The sequence below is a fragment of the Eptatretus burgeri genome, chromosome 6, assembly GCF_056783735.1.
Source record: "Eptatretus burgeri isolate ZD-2024b chromosome 6, Ebu_testis_v1, whole genome shotgun sequence".
Taxonomy (NCBI): Eukaryota; Metazoa; Chordata; class Myxini; order Myxiniformes; family Myxinidae; genus Eptatretus; species Eptatretus burgeri.
Window position 1 is genome coordinate 61,156,381 of NC_140966.1, and position 21,276 is coordinate 61,177,656.

At 40.7% G+C, this 21,276-nt stretch overlaps 1 protein-coding gene across 4 annotated transcripts in view; it reads right to left on the reverse strand.

Moving 5' to 3' along the window:
• LOC147024916 (phosphoglucomutase-like protein 5) overlaps positions 1-21,276 on the reverse strand; it is a 121,861-nt gene that overhangs the window by 18,771 nt on the left and 81,814 nt on the right. For 2 of the 4 annotated variants that reach the window (XM_085885316.1, XM_085885317.1), the window contains exons 7-10: positions 18,762-18,877; positions 14,897-15,032; positions 3,662-3,845; positions 2,222-2,356 (exon numbers count right to left, since the gene is read on the reverse strand). In XM_085885316.1, the coding sequence (XP_085741442.1) occupies positions 2,222-2,356; positions 3,662-3,845; positions 14,897-15,032; positions 18,762-18,877 (571 nt within the window). Of the gene's footprint in view, positions 1-1,038; positions 1,339-1,389; positions 1,813-2,221; positions 2,357-3,661; positions 3,846-14,896; positions 15,033-18,761; positions 18,878-21,276 lie in introns of those variants that run through there. The other 2 variants (XM_085885320.1, XM_085885318.1) reach the window with 2 other exon arrangements.

Sequence of the window (21,276 nt, forward strand, 5' to 3'; positions counted from 1 at the left end):
AAGCTGGCTAAAACGTCAAGTTGTGACTGCGCCTTAAGGATCATTATCGACTTATACTAGCAGAACCAACCTGTGACTTCGCTGACGGACCAATTAGTCATCGTATTTCCAAAAAAATTTGGGTGGGAAGGAGAAGGAAAGGAAGACAAATTTACCCATGCATAGAGTGCTTTACCCCTCATCCTCACCCAAACCCCCCACCCCCTGATCTCGTCTTCACTCACATCCCGCTCCCCCCTCCTTTGCTCCCCGTTTGTTCTGATGGCCCTTCCCGCTAGAAATGTCTCACACACGATGACAGGCTTTGACAGGCCCCTCCGGTTTTTTTTTTCTGGGGGGTGGGAGGGGAATAGAAAGGAAGGGAAACAAATTTGCCTGTGCGAAGAGTGCTTTAATATCAGCGTTGCCCAGGTGAAAAAGGAGATTGTAATACCCTCTGCCACCACCGCCAGGTGGTGCTACATGGTATGCAATTACATGGTGAATTGAGGCCATGGCCACGTAGCCTATGTTATTCCCCACACAAGTTGTATTTGTACCCCAAATTTGGAGTTTGTAACTTAAAAGATGTGGCCATGAATAAGGAAGGGGGGGGGGAGAGAGAGAGAGAGAGAAAGAGAGAGAAAGAGAGAGAAAGAGAGAGAAAGAGAAAGAGAAAGAGAAAGAGAAAGAGAAAGAGAAAGAGAAAGAGAAAGAGAAAGAGAAAGAGAAAGAGAAAGAGAAAGAGAAAGAGAAAGAGAAAGAGAAAGAGAAAGACAAAGACAAAGACAAAGACAAAGACAAAGACAAAGAGAAAGAGAAAGAGAAAGAGAGAGAGAGAGAGAAAGAGAGAGAGAGAGACAGAGAGACAGAGAGAGAGAGAGAGAGAGAGAGAGAGAGAGAGAGAGAGAGAGAGAGAGAGAGAGAGAGAGAGAGAGAGAGAGAGAGAGAGAGACAGAGAGAGAGAGAGAGAGAGAGAGAGAGAGAGAGAGAGAGAGAGAGAGAGAGAGAGAGAGAGAGAGAGAGAGAGAGAGAGAGAGAGAGAGAGAGAGACAGACAATGCTGTTTATTAGCCATGCAGTTTAAAATTATATTTTTTTAAATGACCATTTTTAGTTTGGAAGTGAGAGTTGTAGGAAAGGTAGAGGAACGTTGAAAACAAAAAATCTCACGAATAATTATGGAGAGGCCTTGGTTTTGATACATCATTAACAATACACACAAGATAATTTCAACTCAGCTACATGAGAGAAAACTGCCATTTTCATACCTCATGAGAAGGTGCGCCCTTTCTTTGGACTTCTCTTTTTTTTATACAGAGATTGAGGCTCGTGGAAGACCTGAACTGTATCCTTCTTTCTGCATCACAAGTGCGAAAACTGAACCTGACAAAACCTTTTGCCTTTTCACCCCTTCATATCACCTGTTGCAGCCTTACCATTTATGGAGGCTCATGGAGTTACTGCAAGAGTTAGAGTGCATGAAAGGTCTTAACGAGGCCAGGTGCCCAACCACACATTTGACTCGAGCAGAAAATTTTGAATACAACCATGGTATGATACCAAGCCTGGTGTTGGCTTAGTGGTTAGGGTGGTGGCTTGGGATCCCAGGATCTTGAGTTCAAGCCCTGTTGGCTGCTGAATTAACACCAGGGGGTTGACTCAGCCTGTCATCCATCTGAGGTCGGCGAAGTGAGTACCAGTGTACTGGTCCCGGTGTATGCCGCGGTTAGAATAGGTGTACCATATCCCTGTGTGTCGTAAGAGGCGACCAGGGTTGGCGTCAGGAAGGGCATCCGGCCATAAAACATTGCCTCACAAAAAGCCAAAACCCCTGCACAGCAGGGAAAAATGGCTGTAAAAACGGTCATATATATATATGATACTATAGCTCAAAGCTCTATTATTTCAAATGATATTTCTATCATAACCCATTTTCCATAAAGATTACCATTGTACTGTAAAGGATCACCATGGTAAACCATTCAGAACCATTGAGATACACCATTCCTTGTTTCCCCACCATAGAGTATCTTACCATTTGCTTATGATCTACCATGCATGTACCAATGATTATCCTAGGATACCATCCAGCACATTTTAATAAGGGTGCACTACACTAGGCAGCTATTTTAGTCATATCTGATTACATCAAGAATCATTTTCAGCACAAAGACAAGTCAAAAAATGAGTATGCTGCCAATTAAGGAGACAATCAAATTGACCGATTCGTGTGCAATCACCTGTGGTTCGAGATCCAGGCGAGCGGCATCACGCTCGAGATTGTCAAAGTAGACGTGGAGGTTGGTGGTTCGACTACTGGCGCCGCTGATCTGGAAGATAATCCTCGAGGCGTTGGAGAAAGCGATCCTCAAACCCTGCACGCAGCAGATAGGAGACAACGACTATTGGCAAGCGCTCGGCATTGCCAAGCAAGCAAAGCACTAGCGTAACATGAGAGGGTGTGACAGCAGGAATTGGTGGCAAACGTCCCAGGCATGGCCAGGGGGCCTCCCTTGTGTGGTCGTTTTGAGGAGGAAGGCGAGGGGGGTGTTGGTGGCACCCTTCTGCCTTTATCAGCATGTTAATCGACACAACTGTTTCTTGTTTGATATTGCCGTCACCCACTCCATAATCATTCTTCCTCTGTGCATAAGGCTTTTGATTGTGTGGACACAGCTGCTGTTCGGGTCATCTTTCCAGGATGATGCCAGACACAGACCATAGGAGACTCAATATGCTGGTTGGTCAGACTAAAGGGAGTTCCATTTTGCGTCCAAGAGGAGGGTGCTCCCAACCGGACATCAATGTTTTAAAACACATTGTCATCGACATGACCTTGCCCCTTACGTATATTCAAATCTATCATGGTAACAAGCACTTCGCCGTCCCAAACCACGCACGTTAACTTCTTGCCTCAAATTTGGCTGAGAAACCTGCAATTAAGGAACTAAAATGATGTTAATAGCGATATCTTAAATACTCGAAATGCAGTGTTTTCTGAGCCATTAACGAGTTCTCACTGAAATGATTCCTGAATTCAAATTGAATGGAGAAATTGTTTTCGAAGGTACCAGAGCTAACGTGCAATGTAGAAGGTTGGGGAGGATCATACTCCTGTACAGGCTGATGTGAATGAATCAAATCACCTCCACAAGTGAACCAAAGACACAATTCATGCGCACAAGTTTTCAGCTGTTCTACCTTTACGATGCGGTTTATTTTTCGTGATGTAAAAGACATCTGTAAGTCATGAGTTTAAAATCAGCTGAAGATTTCCAGAAATCCAGGAAGTTGTTGACAACCTTAAAGATGCATCGTCTTGGAGATAGAGGTAACCTGTCCCCCCACCCCTATCTCTCAAGTGTTTGCAGCGAGAAGAATACAAAAGAAAAGTGCAGGCTTCTCAAAAAACTGATATTAGGTGTGTTTCAAGATTATGACATCTTAATCATTTACTTACAGTAATCGAAGGTTCATTGAGGAGTTTGCACATATTTGACACGTAGGGTGAGGCCATTAGGAGATACGAGCAAACTTTCACATGAATTACAAAGACACTAAGAAACAACGGACAATTAAACACACGATTTCAGATTTAAACATGAGATCCCAGCATCATGAGCCACATGCGCAGATGAGAACAACAAACAGGTCCATCTTTTATGGCAAAACCAACAAACCTGGTTCCGCGATACAGTTCCATCCACGGGATCTGAATACTCATAGCTCTCAGCCTTTTCCACGATGAAGACCTTGTCTCCAACAACAAATCGTTGTCCCACAAAGTCCCGTCCTGCTATCAACTCATGTAGGTCTCTGATGAGTGACACAGCCATAACAGCGTCCAGCATCTCATAGTCGAACCTGCAAATCGGACTTGGTTTTGTCACTGCTTTTCTGTTATTGAAAGTTTTAATGGCACTTAGGGGGGCAATTATTTATTACAGATGCCTGAAAGTGGTGGGGGGGGGGGGTTCACATCTAGGGATGTTGGGTCTTCAGATGTTCCGATTCTGATCCAATTTAATACCGCGTAGTTTTAGTTCCGATGTTTATTATTTTAAATTTTAATCATATTTTTTGCCTTTATAACCCTTAGTACATGGTGGTGAGGGTTGTGGGAAGGGGGAGAGGAGGAGAGGGGAAAAGTGTGAAAACAAGGCACTGGTTTCATCAACTGCATCAATCTCTCTTCAGTTCCTCAGCCCGAATGTGCTGATGACTAAGTATCTCCAAATCTCGTTCAATTTCTACAGCCCAAACATGTGGGTAAGCATGAAAAAGTTTGTGTCACACGTGTGACATATTTTCTATCACATGTGTCTCTCACAAGCATAAAGTTGTCGTTGATATCAATCGACGCCTGTTGTTTTTGGTCGACGAGTCCACCATGTCAACAAGCCAGGAGCAGCCGTCTTAATGCAAACATCTGGGCATTGGTAAAACACCTTTTATATCATGATGAACCCTTGGATGAAAAATGTAGATGAAAAATCATCGACAATTTCAAAACACAACACCAGGCATGCTTCACTGGCTGGATCCTCAGTCAAGGTTGCCAGTTCATTAGCCGTTTCAACCCTTTCACCTCGATACAGTGAGCCACCCAGGGGAAGCCTACAGTGTGTGCATTTCATGTCCAGCCAGCGAAGAAATAAAACATTCACCAGTCAGACCATCTGACACAAGCACGCACATGAAAAGACCACAAACCACACTGAACAGTACACAAAGCACATGCAAGTTACCCAAACAATATTTTAATACAAATGTAAAGGATAAAAAGAGCAACAAACAAGCATTGATCAAAAATCCATCAAAACGGAGAAAAGATACATAAAGCAAAAAGGCAATATTGTTTAATATACAATTAAGTTCTTTATGAGCAAAACGATCTATCCCTAAACAAGCCAGAACCAAAACTAAAGAAAAACTATACTTAAAAAAAAAACATCTAAGTAGAACAAATACACAAGGAAAAACAATATGAAGCATTAAACAATGCAGAGACTCACTGGGGTATATACAGGCAGATATAACAATGGAGACAAAACAATATATACCCTCATATATAACAAGAAGGGCACCCGGTACAGTGCGTACCTCCACCATGCAATGCCTCATCCATGAGAACATATCTGGCCCAATACATTTTTGAAATATCAATGCTATATATCGTTTTTGTCCCTATCTCTCAATGGTGAAGAATCGCTTTATAAAGTAAATAATTCTCGTATCCAGATTCATATTCAGATCTTCACCAAAATCGAAAAAATTCGTCGTGATCACACACCCAAAATGTCCACCAAGTTTCTTCCGAATCCATCCACAACTTTTTGAGATATCGTGCTATAAATTAGTTTAGCCGTATCTCTCAATGGTGAAGAATCACTTTAAAACTATCGGATCTGGATCTTGATTCAGATCTTCACCAAAATTGAATCCATTCTTCCTTGTCATGCACCCAACGTGTCCACCAAGTTTCGGCTGAATCCGTCCACAACTTTTTGAGATATCATGCCATGTATCATTTTTGGTCCGATCTCTCAAGAGAAGAATCACTTTAAAAATTCTAACAGTCGGATCCGGATCCTGATCTTCACCAAAATCTAATCAGTTCATCCTTTTCACACACCCAACCAACCCACCAATTTTCATCCGGATCCGTACACAACTTTTTGAGATATCCTGCACACAGACAGACAAACAGTCAAACTAGCCGGTAGGCGACATGGGTGGTCGCTATATAATTGCATACTAGTCATACAGTTTTTGATGGATCGGGCTGAAATTTTTTGACAAAGAGGTTGATTATAGTGCGCACAAAAGCGCGGAAGCCGATTTTTGATTTTCGAAAAAAAAATATATATATATATAAATATTTTTCGGATTTTTTCAAAATTTTCAAAGTCCCGTTGCTAGGCAACGGTGGCGTCCATAGCAACTGTGCTCAAAAGCATACAACTAGATCCTGGTATGAACTTACCAGTCAAGTTTCATCAAAATCGGTTGACTCCTCTGGCCTCCAGAGCTGTCCATTACATACATACTGCACAAGCCGGTAGGCGACATGGGTGGTCGCGACATAATTGCATACTAGTCATAGTTTTTGACGGATCGGGCTGAAATTTTTTGACAAAGAGGTTGATTATAGTGCGCCTAAAAGCCTCGAAACCGATTTTTGATTTTTGAAAAAATAATTTTTTAGGATTCTTCAAAAATGTCAAAGTCCCATTGCTAGGCAACGGTGGTGGCCATAGCAACAGTGCTCAAAAGCATAGAACTAGATCCTGGTATGAATCTACCTGTCAAGTTTCATCAAAATCGGTTGACTCCTCTGGCCTCCAGAGCTGTCCATTACATACAAACATACAAACATACATACAGACAGACGGAAAAAGTGAAAATAAGAGTACTCTAGCGACCACCCAACAGACATACAGACAGACGGAAAACCTGAGAAAAACGGTCGTCTAGCGACCACCCAACAGACAGACGGAAAACCTGAGAATAACAGTCGTCTAGCGACCACCCAACAAGCCGGTAGGTGACATGGGTGGTCGCTAGACTAAGGCGAATTTTAAATATGTAGATAAGAGAACACATCAGATGGCATTTTTGCCGTTCGTTGTTCCATATTGGAACATGACGAGTAACTGTCCATTCATCATTTGTGTTCGATTCCCTAACCCTACGTTAGGAGATCCCAATGCGAACGTTGGGGTGAAAGCATATAGTAATATAATTGCATACTAGTCATATAGTTTTTGATGGATTAGGCTGAAAATTTTTGACAAAGAGGTTGATTATAGTGCGCATAAAAGCACGGAAGCCGATTTTTGATTTTCGAATTTTTTGGGGGGGGATTTTTTCAAAAAATTCAAAGTCCTGTTGCTAGGCAACGGTGGCGTCCATAGCAACGGTGCTCAAAAGCGTACAACTACATCCTGGTATGAACCTACCAGTCAAGTTTCATCAAAATCGGTTGACTCCACTGGCCTCCAGAGCTGTCCATGACATACAAACAGACAATCCGGAAGGCGACATGGGTGGTCACGACATAATTGCATACTAGTCATACAGTTTTTGACGGATCGGGCTGAAATTTTTTGACAAAGAGGTTGATTATAGTGCGCATAAAATCCTGAAAGCCGATTTTTGATTTTCGAAATTTTTGGGGGGGGATTTTTTCAAATATTTCAAAGTCCCGTTGCTATGCAACGGTGGTGTCCATAGCAACGGTGCTCAAAAGCATAGAACTAGATCCTGGTATGAACCTACCTGTCAAGTTTCATCAAAATTGGTTGACTCCTCTGACCTCCAGAGCTGTCCATTACATACAAACAAACAGACAGACAGAAAACCTGAGACTAAGGGTAGTCTAGCGACCACCCAACAGACAAACAAGAAGATGTCGTGCAGAGTACGATTCTTGCAAAATCCATAAAATAAATTCGACCTCAACAATAATTGGTGGTTGAATTCAATGAGCACATGTACAACTCTTCAAATTTCAAATCAATCTGATGAAAATTGACAATTTTAGAAATTCTGCCTATTTTGACCTTTTGGCCAAAGTTGACCTCAAAAATAATTGACTGGTTGAATTCAGTGACCTGATGTGCAAATCTTCCTCAAATTTCAAGTCAATCAGATGAATATTGAGGATTCTAGAAATCTCACATACGTTGTTGACCTTTGGACTATGTTGACCTTTTGACCTCAAAAACAACAGGCTTCTTCCTTATGACAAACTCCATTATGTGGTGAAGTTTCGTGAAGATTGGATTAAAATTGTGTCCTGTATGCGATAAACAGCCAGCCAGACAGAATAACAAAATCAACTAACCAATATACTTGAAATATCTTCGATTTTGCAAGTAACAAACAAACAGACAGAGAGGGGTGAAGACATAACCTCCTTCACCTTCGGTGGTGAAGGTAACAATGCAAAGACTCAATGGGAGGCTACAACATTTCAATTGGGTTAAGGTCTGGACTTTGACTTGGCCATTCCAAAATGCAAAATCTCTTCTGCTTCAGCCATTCTGTTTTTAGATTCACTTGTGTGTTTTGGATGATTCTCTTGCTACATGACCCACTTTCTCTTAAGCTTCAGCTCATGGATAAACGACCTGGCATTCTTCTGTAGAATTTGCTGGTACAATTCAGAATTAATAGTTCAGCCAATGATGGTAAGCCATCCGGGTCCTGAGGCAGCAAAGCAGCCCCAAACCATGATACTCCAACCACCATGCTTCACGGTTGGGATGAGGTTCTTATGGATGAGGTTCTTATGTTGGAATGCAGTGTTTGGTTTTTGCCAAACATAACATTTCTCATTTCAGCCAAAAAGTCCTACTTTCGACTCATCTGTCCACAGAACATTCTTCCAATAGCCATCTGGATCATCCAGGTGGTCTTTGACAAATTTGAGGCGGCCGGCAATGTTCTTCTTGGAGAGCTGTGGTTTCCTCCTTGCTGTCCTCCCATGCACATCATTCTTGTTCAGTGTTTTCCTGATGGTGGACGAATGAACACCGACTTAAGCCAATGCAAGAGAGGCCTGCAGATCTTTAGACATTACCCTGGGGTTCTTTGTGACCTCCTCGATTATTGTACATCTTGCTCTTGGAGTTATTGTCATTGTACGACCGCTTCTGGAAAGAGTAATAATGGTGTTGCATTTTCTCCATTTGTACACTGTCTGCCTGGCAGTGGATTAGTGGAGCCCAACATCTTTAGAAATGGTTTTGTAACCCTTTCCAGACCAATGAGTACCGACAACTCTTTTTCTGAGGTCCTTAGAAATCTCTTTTGATTGGGGCATGACACTTCCACAAACCTGTGTGGCGAAGACCAGACTCTGATGGTGATGAACAAAGTTTGTTTTTCATATAGGACAGGGCCACTCAAACTCACTGATTATTGATTGAAACACCTGAATCCCATCCCATTGATTGAAACACCATTCATTAAATATCATTATAAATGAAAAATGTTTCATTAAAAATCGGTTCATAAATAAAACTGTCAACAATTTAAAATTGGGTACTAACTTATCATACACCCTATAGTTTATAGTGCACAGTATATGAGAAACAGTGTCGACTCACTGTTTCATTCATTGACACAGCACCTTACAATTGCTTATGTTCCATCGGGAACATGTGAGGCACCCAATAAATTTCTACTTCAATAAATATTGTAACGGTGCCGAATCTCCCTCGCATTGACCCAATAGCACCGGAGATAAACTTTCAGGACCCCAAGTGGGGGCATCAAAATATCACTCGTACGCACCGTAAGCCAAGCATTGCGGTGCATTGCAGTTAATATTTAAATAATCTGGCCTGCGTGCCGAAGCTTGGTGCATTCAGTTCAATAATAATTTAATTATGCCAAAGGGTAAAACTGCGGCTCAAAACTAGAGATGATGGTATTAAAAATCAGGGATTTAATAAATAACAAAAAGGGATGGGATCGAGCAAAAATTAATCAAAGTAAATTTAAATAAAAGAACGGGGATGGGGAGACAGTGTGTGCGTCGGTCTCGCTTATCTGGACACAAATGGACTGTTCACCTATCTTAAGCTCAGGTCTTAATCACACCAGACACATATGGGAAATACAAAATAATGTAAGAGGAGAGAGATGGGGAGGTGGAGGTGATGAGAACTTCCCTTGATGAATGAGTGTGCTTCACATGAGAGCGTCTGATCTGACCCATGGGTGAGCGGCCCCACAACTTGTGCTGTGTCTGACATTGCGGCTGGCACTCTCATCTACCTCAAACTTGACTCAACCAGGGCTGCAAATGCAGCTCCACTTGACTGGCCTTCTCTTGAACTGCATTCGAACTGCTGCAGTGCTTCTTCACCAGCTTTTCATATGTGTGCCACAGATGTCATCTACCCAGGGCCCACCCATCGCCCTACATTGCACACGTGTGTCTGCCATGTCTCCGCAGTACACGAGGGACAGTACATGCGGTTCCGCCATTTACTCACAGTACCCCAGAGATAGCACATGCAGTTTCACGAACCTGACTTCACAAACGTATGAGGTTGAAGCATTAGGAAACATTAAATACAGAGGGATGAAGGGGGAAAGAGAAAGATACTGCATCTATGGTGACAGGGAGCTCTCCATACGCACGGCACTGGCAATTACTAAACATGATGTTACAAAATGCCTTATGTGAACATTAATTATGGAATAACTATTTATTTAACCCCGTCATTCACTCCTAATTCAATTTTGCAACAATATCATGAAAAATACATTAGTAACAGTTCGTATATAGTAAAAGTTTACTTCTAATAAATAAATGTCATTTTCTGTCTGTCTGTGTGTAACACCAATCATGCCCAAACTACTGGGCCAATTGCCACCAAACTTGGCACATGGACCAAGTTAGACCTCGTGGTGAACATGGGCTACCTGGTTTCAGCTTCGGAAGGGAAAGTGGACAAAAACTCTCCATGTAAATGTGTATCATGTCGTGCCACCCAGTGGTGGCAGCTGAGTGTATTACAAGTCAGAAGGGGCGATAACTTGCATTTTTGCACTCTACATGCTCCCAGAGAGTGGGAAGCCCCAAAGCCAACCTCCACTAATCAGGGGAGACAAGAGAAAGGGGGGAGGTTTGGGGGTCCAGAGGGAGAGGAAGGGGTGGGATCGGGTCTGGAGGGAGGGAGAGGTGGGAGGAGGCAGGAGTGGGAGGAGGGAGATTAAGGGGCAAGGAGGGATCCGGCATTGCCCGGCAACACCAGGCACCCCTGCTTGTATAAAATAAAAGTCTAATCATGTATTTTAAAAATCAACTTGCAGTTAAATTAGACAAACTTGTAGAAATGTGGTGAGGGCTGCCCAGGGTAGCTGTATTAAAGTTGGTCTGTCTGTGGACTCACTGACACACAGACCAATTACAATACCCTCCACAGTCACTTTGGGGCATGCAGGGTAACATGAAATTCAAAGCATACAACACACATATTTCCTTACTAAGGGTTGCCAAAACCAAGTAGTACGGCAAAGACTTGGTTGCCAAAATAAGCTTATATGCACATTATCATTGGAGGGGGACTGTAAGGGACAAATTAGAGGGAGACGTGGAGAAATAACGGCTGTGGGGGAAGAATGAGGGCCAGTGAAAGACACGGGGTGGACAAGATGGATACAGCCACAACTCTCAGGAAGGAAAAACTGGAAACTTATAAAGAGGTGGGCTTGGGAGGGTCATTAGGAGTAGAAAAGATCATGTTTTGGATGGGGGGGGGGTGATCTGAGATGGTGATGAACAGTTGTCTTGAAGCCTTTGAGGGAAGAATGAGATTGAAACAATTGTCTTGAAGCCTTCTTATCTTCCTCTTCTTTCTCTTTCTCTTTCCTTTATCTCCCAATCTGCTTCCTCCTTATCCTCTCATTTTTCTTTAACCTCAGTGGGCTTGCTCTCAAGAGAGCCTCAGATCATCCAATTCAACTCTTTCAACATCTGCAGCTGCTTTCTACCTCCTTCACAAACTTTGCCACTCATTGCTTAGCTCTGGAACCTTCTTTGGTTCAACCCTCCACTTCTCCCCCTCTGACCTCCGCACTCCAACCCAAATGTCATGCAACCAACCTTATAAACCATCTCATTCATTAACCGAATCCTACTCCTGACACATCTATCTTAAATAAAAAACACTCACAATCACATCCCACAACTTCCTCTCTCTCATCCAAAGGTCATTTAACCTTTCTGCCCCTTGCTCAAACTTCATTCTGCAGGCAACCCACCAACCTTGGCAATCCTGATTTACTGTGATTGAAATCCTGATTATCTTTCCTAACCTCCTTACTTGCCCCTCAACAGCACGAGGTAGCCAGTCAACTACTTCATCCTGATGAATACGTAGACCTCTCACAGTTTTAAGTTCACATCCACACTGATAACATTGATGAATGTAAGCCATAAGTGATTGATTATTAAAAAGAAACCAATTGGAAAGCAGAAAGTGATTATTAAAGACACCACGAATGTAAGCAATAAGTAATTACAAAAAACAACCTGAATATAAAGCAATAAGTGATCGTTAAAAACCATCTGAATGTAAGCCATAAGATATTATGAAAAACACCACTGTAAAAAAGGATTATTTAAAACAAGCTGATTATAACATCCAAAAACAGTTAAAAACAATTAGATTATATAGCAATAAGGGAGTGATAAACACAACTTGTTTAAAATAAAAATATATTATTAAAAACAACATGATTGTAAAGCAATAAATGATTATTAAAAACACCGTGAATTTAAGCATTGATTGATTACTTCCAACAACCTGAATGTAAAGCACTGTGACATTTAAAAACAATCAAAATGTAAGTTTTAAGTGATTGTCTAAAATGAAACAAGAAAACAATAAGGGATTATGAAAAACAAGCTGATTATGATATTAAAAAGTGTTAAAAACAACTAGTTTCTATAGCACTAAGGGAGTAATAAAAACAACTAATTGTAAAGCAAAAAGGGATAATTAAATACAATACTATTGCAAAGGCAACAAGTGATTATTAAAAACACCATGAATGTAAGTCATGTGTGATTATTAAAAACACCATGAATGTAAGTCATGTGTGATTAAAAACAACCTGAAAGCAAATAAATATGTGCTTGTTAAAAACAGTCTATAATTCATCAGTGATTGTCAAAAACAATGTCACAGGTAAACATTAAGGGATTAGAAAAAACAACTTGATTGTAAAATCAAAATTGATTGCTAAAAACGATGTAAATGTCAGCCATAAGTGATTATTTAAATAAACTAGCGATACCCGTGCACATACACGGGATAGCAGTACAACATAGCTGGTAGCAGACGACACACCGTACACGGGGAATGACAAAAATACGCATTATGCAAAATGCAAGTGGTACTATGGAACGCCAATACTTCCCAAACATTGTCGGCATGTACGCTAAGTGCCACAGCAATTTCATACGGATCGTGTGACGGCGAGCCGAGTTTTTAGTGTGCAAGCTTGGTATTATAATAAAGATAAAAATCTTACCCATGTCTGACGCAAGCGGTTCAGTTTGGCATTTTTAATATGAAATCAGCAAAGCCTAGAAACAAACAAACCCCATTATATTTACCCTTTAGAATCACCCTTTATAACCCATTAGAATTACCATTTAGAACCCTTTAGAATTACCATTTAGAACCCATTAGAAATACCCTTTAGAATAATACCTTATTAACCTTTAGAATTACACTTTAGAACCCTTCAAAATTACATCTTATTACCCTTTAGAAAGTTTTAGAATTACCCTTTAGAAGCATTTAGACTTACCCTTTAGAATTAAACACAGTGGATTAGAAAGGTTCTTCTTCTTCAATTTTTTAATGGACGGATGGATGGATGGACAGACGGACGAATGAAAGAAAGGACATAGCCAAATATTGAAGCTGCTTCACTGCTTAAAAACAACTTCATTGCAAAGCAGTAAGTGATTATCAAAAGCACCATGAATATGTCATTACTGAAAACAACGTAAATGTAAGCAACAAGTGACTATCAAAAAGAACATGCATGTACGTAATGTGGTTATTAAAAAAACATTCTGATTGTGAAGCAATAAGTGATAAAAAAAATATATATTAGTGTTAGCCATTAGTGATTGGTAATAACGACACCACTGGGAAATAATAAGTGATTATTAAAAACACCATGAATGCGAGCAATGTAATTGTTAAAAAATAAACGGATTGCGAAGCAATATGTCATTACTGAAAATAACCTAAATGTAAGCAATAAGTGACTATCAAAAAAACATGAAAGTAATGTGGTTATTAAAAGACATTATGATTGTAAAACAATAAGTGATTGTTAAAAATATTCAGAATGTTAGCCATTAGTGATTGTTAATAATGACGTCACTGGAAAACAGGGGTTATTAAAAACACGTTGATGGTCAAATCAAAACAAGATTGCAAAAAAAAAAAAGATTCTACAGCAATAAAGGAGTGATAAAAACAAACACGTAAAGAAAAAATAAATTATTAAAAACAACCTGATCATAAGGCAATATGTGATTGTTGAAAATGACCTGATTGTAAAGCAAAAAGTTATTGTTTAAAACAACTTAAATGCAAGTCATGTCATTTTAAAAAACAACCTCATTGGAAAAAAAAAATAGGGGATTGTTAAATACAAGCTGATTGCAAAGCAAAGGGTGGTTGTTTCAAACATCTGAAGGTTCAAATTCATAAATTAATATGACCAACTAAAGACTATAAAACAGTATTTCATATCCATGGGTAATTATAGAAAAACAATGATATAATAAAACTAATAGCTTATTGCTGAACAGGCATTCTGAAAGCAAAAAGTCATTGTGAAAGCAATAAATAATTATGCTGTTGTTATTATATTTTTTTAATGGAGGTGTGTTCACATAGAAAACTTACTTCAGACAAAATCCGATTATTGGTTTTGATTGCTGAGATATGTATGAACAGAAGGTAGTATGCCAAAGTTTCTGACTTGTTAATTTGCCCAGAACCATAGATTTTGTGTGAACATGGTGTAACTTGCTATTTTCATTTCAGCATTTCATCTGGTGTAACTTTTATTTCAGGGCACTGTATACTGCCAATCCCATGGCAATGGTAGTCACGTGATCAAGACGACTGATTATGCCAAAAGATTTGCTACTTGCCATCTGGCCCGTGTAAAATATTTTAATGTCAATGTCGAAATATAGGATAGGTCAAAATTATTGGGAATTAACAAAGTCTGGTTCCTATGGGATATCTGTGTGAACACAGCTCAGGATAGATAACCATCTGCAAGCATGCAATTGGAGGCCCAGTTTTGCACATAACACTATTTATCTCCAAAACCCCAGTGAGCTGATGACTGACCTGCGGTAATAATTACGGCCAAACTTGGCCCAGTGCTCTTTCACGATTTCCTGAACACTTTGCTGCCTTGCCGCTAATATGGACAACCAAGCGAGAACTGCCCAGAGCCCATCTTTTTCTCGGATGTAATCAGACCCTATATGGATGGGTACATGATCAGGAAAGAGAGAAGGGCAGAGGATGAGATAGCCACATTGGACCATGACCAATAAAGTACAATAAAAAAAAACAATTTTGGACTTGCAAAAGTATATATTAACACCAGTCTTGGAAAGCCATTTGAATGTATGAGGACAGGAAACTAGATTTTGAGTTTGATTGAAAGAATGACCAAATGGGAGGATAGAATCAATTCTTACAACATTGCTGCAACTTCTTTGAACTTATATATTGGAAAATTTTCTCCTGCTGTTCAAGTTACATTCCAACAGAACTTATGACTTTGTCATGACACATGATCATATGTCCACAGATGTGTAAACACATCTTTTGGATGGAAGTTTTGGAAACTTCAGATTTGGAAACAGGAAATAATCAGAAAAGGATAAATATATGGATGATGAATAATTTTGAACTTCACTTATGCTGCTTTAAGGCCCTGGCACACCTTGACGATTTAGCCAGCGTATGCCGACGTATGAAAACTTTGTCTAAAACGCTGGCACACGTCGAATATGTTATGGGTAAGTTTTGTAGACGTTAAGAGCACGCTGAAGCACGCTGGCATACGTCGTAGTACGCCGAGCTCTTCGACAAATTTTAAGCATGCTCAAAAATTTTCGACGTATGCCAGCGTATGACTCACATGTTCCGCATACGCTGGCCATAAGTTGTAGGCACGTTATGCGAGCGTTGACACACGTCGACACACGTTACTTGTAAGTTAGTCATAAGTCGAAACACGTCGAGGTAATGTTTAGCATACCCGAAACTTATTTCTAACCTATGAGTAACGTGCTTTGAACCGATGAGTAACGTGCTTTGAACCTATGAGTAACGTATCTCCAACGTATATTGACGTATGTAGACGTATTTGACATCTTCCGGACAACCACAGAACTTACTGAACGTGTTTCTAACTTACAGCTACCTTATAATGGCGTATTGGCGGCGCTTAGGGGAATTGGTATATAAAAATGGGCTTCACACAGGAGGAACCCGTCAGTGTTCCAGACTCCATGGTTTTTTTTGTTTTTCCTTCTTCGGCATGACGGTGATATTGACACTTCGATTTCTAGTGCGGTTATAATATAATATAATTAAAAGGCTGCTGCTCAACGATTTAAATCATCACCGCACTAGAAATCGAATTGTCAATATCACCGTCATGCCGAAGAAGGAAAAACAAAAAAAAACATGGAGTCTGGAACACTGACGGGTTCCTCCTGTGAACCCCATTTTTTTTATACCAATTCCCCTAAACGCTGCCAATACGCCATTATACGGTAGCTGTAAGTTAGAAACACGTTCAGTAAGTTCTGTGGTCGTCCGGAAGATGTCAAATACGTCTACATACGTCAATATGTGTTGGAGATACGTTACTCATACGTTCAAAGCACGTTACTCATAGGTTAGAAATAAGTTTCGGGTACGCTAACCATTACCTCGACGTGTTTCGACTTATGAGTAACTTACAAGTAACGTCTGTCGACGTGTGTCAACGATCGCATAACGTGCCTACAACTTATGGCCAGCATATGCTGAACGTGTGAGTCATACGCTGGCATACGTCGAAAAATTTTGAGCATGCTTAAAATTTGTTGACGAGCTCGGAGTACTACGACGTATGCCAGCGTGCTTCAGCATGCTCTTAACGTATACAAAACTTACCCATAACGTATTCGATGTGTGCCAGCGTATTCGCCAAATTTTTCATACGTCGGCATACGCTGGCTAAAACGTCAAGGTGTGACAGCGCCTTAAATCGTTGAGCGGCAACCTATTAATAGGCTACACCACGTGATTGTCGGCGATACGCTGCCACGCGCTATGCATAAGTTAGACTATCGCTGGGCATAGGTTGTGAACGCCGACAACACGCTAAGCATTCGTTGGTATAAGTTATATATAAGTTATCGAAACATTCTGTGTACGTTACTAATACGTTATGCATATGTACAACTCGTTATGAATACGCCCAAAACTGAAAAAAAAAAAAACATCAATAGTTCAGCATATGCCAGCATTTTACATACATTTTGATACGTTGCCATACGCTGGCTAAAACGTCAAGGTGTGACAGGGCCCTCAGCAGTGGCAATGTGAGATGTGGATTGCCCCAATGTCTTGAAGAATCAAAATCCTTGACTGAGCTTTTTGCCTGGATTTTTCTGGAAGATTTTCCTTTAAACTTTCTAATAATTAAGGGATAATATTCCCCAGTCAAGTATGCTTCATTATTGCGAAAATAATCAATCATAATAATTCACTTAGAATCACATCAAACAGGTCAAACCGTCCCAAGCAAAGCCACTGACCCTTTGAGAATTTGCACGATGCGGAGAAATTGAGCAGCTCCATCCTCACACTTTGTCAAGTAAACTTGGGACTGAAATCGTGCACCCACATTTCATCCTGAGTTACAATCAAAGTAAGAATTAGATACTGTTTGCACTATTTATAATGATGGACCTAATTATTCCCACATACATGTGGGTTCAGCTGGGGGATCGTTTTTGGCCCCAAAATTCCATGAACCGGCTGGCTTGGCCTGACATTCGACTGAAGGCGGCAGGAATTTGTAATTTATTCAGGGTGCCCGAAATAATTTGCCTACTCTTCACGAAAGACACCATGGGATGTTATCATCCACCCGTAATGCTAACAGATGAGATGCCTAAATTAACGTCCATCCCAAGGATGACACTTTGTGATGAAATGCCCAGCTTAAAGTCAGGTCGGGAGACAACCTCGACTTGGCATCTCAAAGACAATTGTGTGCTGTCTTTGCACCAACCTGTCACACGAAGTAAAAAATTACATATTTTCTCCATCCATATACACCTGTTCAGAGACTTACTCCCATGAGCAAAAAAAAAAAACTGGTTGTACTTGAAAAGATCCAATTTTTAACAATGAAAGCACCAATAATTAGCATAGCCGCTCAGCAGGCAAGGCTCAATTACGTTTTGACCACCGAGTAGTCTTCATCCAGGATTGTGCAGGCATCATGTGCCAGGTGTTAAGTGCCCTCTAAAGGGGAGACTGGGTCCACTTAACACCTTCACACGATCCCTGGACAGTCCCAGGTGAAATTCACTCAGTGGTCAAAATGTCAGATTCTGAGCTTTGCTTTCATTGCCATATTGGAGGACCGTCTTGTAGACCCTTTTAATCATTTAATCATGGTGTTTTCTCAGGTTGTGCATGAACTGTGAAATGTCAAACTTGTCAGCAATGTATCCCAAGCCAAAGTGGTGTTTGTTCCCTTACATGAGCCTTGACCTTTGTATAAAAAGTATTCATCACATCGTTATTGATTTCCAGAGGTGTAATGACTTTTGATCAGTCCCTTTACAATTTACATCTTTATCCTTCCCATATTATTCGTGTATATTCGATGTTACTTGAATTTTATCATGTAACAAAAGTTATGCTCCAGAAATGTTATTTGGAGGTCAGGCCCAAAAGCTCTTTGTTCTCATTACAATGTTCTCATAAACAAGACAAAACTGGTTGACACCAGAATAAAATTGAAGTTGGCATCACAAAGGAATGTTATCAGCACTTGTGGATCATCACTAATTTAAACAATAATGACGATGGACGACATGACCGACAAGAGCAATTCTATAAAATGAAGCAATCTTTGCTATTCGTCATAAATTGATGTTTGATGCAAACACTATTAATGTGAGTGACGCACCTGCTCCAAAGCTCTCATCTCCGCACACCGATAACTTGTTGACATCCATCAGGTTTGCAAAGTAATTCCACCCTGTAGGAGTTTCGTACAAGGTGATTTTGGTTGCTTTCGCAACTCTGGAAAAAAAAGTGCATAAAATAGAGAGGGGGGAGGGGGAAAGGATGATAAATTTTGTTCTTCCAGTAGGATCACATCCAGCATAATATACAAGGATATACAAGGAATTTTGGTGGAGGAGAAGGCCATTTGGCCTATCATGCCTGTGCTGCACCAACCACAAAAATCATCACCTATCCACAAACAAGCTACTTACAAGTCTTGTCAACATCCTTGTACCCCTCTATCCCCAATAAATCTCGGTATCTATCTAATTCCAATATAAACTTTCCTACTCTTTCTCTGCCTCAGCCTGTCATCCTTCCGAGGTCGGCGAAATGAGTGCCAGTGTACTGGTTCCGGTGTATGCCCCGGTTAGAATAGGTGTACCATATCCCTGTGTGTCGTAAGAGGCGACCAGGGTTGGCGTCAGGAAGGGCATCCAGCCATAAAAAAACATTGCCTCAAGAAAAAGCCAAACCCCTGCACAGCAGGGAAAAATGGCTGTAAAAACGGTCATTTTTTTACTCTTTCTCTGCCTGCCACTACCTTTCTAGGGAGACCATTCCATGCATTAACTCCGATCTGACTCTCTAATCAGGTGATGTCAGTAAATATGCAGCTTGCATACACTGTTTAAAATTTTTGTCAATAAAACATTCTGGAGATTAAGGAAATCTCACATGCTCTCTCTCACTGGATCTTTTCCAATGATTAAGTATTGTGGGGGGAAGTTGCAGTTATTATAGACCGGGAAGGTCCTAATGAGGCAAATATAGTGAAAGCTACACCTGACACGTAGAGATAACCTAGAGCTGAGCCAAGCCACATATCCCAATGGGCTCTTCTTTTGAAATTGACTATAGCATATTTTTAACACCCACTACAGGAACTCAACTAACTGCATTAACTTGAGCAGTGTGTGTAAAAATAAGCAGACTGATAGTGCAACATGCCAGGGCCCCCAAAGATATTTGACATTTCCCTGATGCGGAATGTAAAATGTCAGCAAGAAGTTAGAACATTGCTAGTTTGAGTTAGACTTTATCTGGCAATTGTGTGCAACTCCTTTCAAACTGACTTGCAGGAATGAAGAAACGGTCAAACAATATCCTAACAAAAGTTGTGGAGCGCTTCTTTCCAGTTGTGAGAATTTGCTAAATGTATCCTATTTGCAAAACCTTGAAATAACATCAAAAAACAGTAAAGATGTCATAACACATCTTCCCTTACTACAAACTTCAATGGAGGAGTAGCTCATGAGGCCTAACAAAGCCTGCATTGGTATTGACATCTTATAGTTGTTTGACCATGCTATATCCTTTCAAAAGCTGAGCATCAAGCATGGAAGCAGCGGGTCGTCATTTTAAGTCTTTCTTATGACAGCCAGGATACAGAATGGCCAACCTCCCAGACTCAGAGTAGATGCTCTAACCATTACGCCACCAAGTCTGGTTAATTCTTTTGAGCATCATCTCCCGGAGAGAGATAACGGAGTTCCAAGCTTGAATGATTATCTGCTTTTATATAATGGACACCTCCATTAGGCCGATTTAATCCATCCTGGCCATTCCCAAATCAACCGAGCGGAAGGTCATCATTGAGTGGAAGACTTCAGGAAATATGATGAAATATTGGTTTGATATGATGTGTGACATTTGCAACCAGACACTTCCTTGAAGCTTGATGATGGCATGCAAAGTGGAAATCATTATGGTAATGTGGTGCAAACAGCATTTTCACGAGACCAACTTTGGCCCCCTGATTTGTGTGGTCCACAAAGGCTTAACAAGGCCGGTCATGTGATTGTGCTTCCAGAAGCATTGCAATATAAACTGTGTAAGTTACATTAACCACACCTCGACTGTTTACTAACTTTTAGACAGTGACAGATAAGGATTTGATTATCCTTCACTCTCAATCCTCCTGGCAATGCAATTCGATATCCTGAGGGGCACTTTTAACAAGGAGAAGATGAAAGTAGGATGGGAGGGAGGGGGGGAGAGATTAGGGTTTCATGCTGCCAGGGTTGCTCACTCTTGGACGATATGAAGATAAACTCATTTCATAGACATACAAGGAGACAAAAGAGTGTGTAGCATAACTTAAAGACTAAATACTTAATGCCTCCCTCCGGGAACCATAATGACTGGTACCATACAGAAGAGACTACATATTGTTGTTTGGTTGGAGCCACGCATTGGTTGTGGATACTGTTTATAGGCAAATTAATGTTCCATTCTCTTTCCAGAGCATCAGTTCTGCTGAAGCAGCTTCTTGGATAGAGTCAGGGAAGGCATTTTGATTTTGGTCAGTGAGCTGGGATTGCTCACGTACTGTCCACCAACTAATGTCGGCAGATAGGACGCCCAGTTTCACATCCATCGAGGGATGGCACACACATTGATGAATCACACTG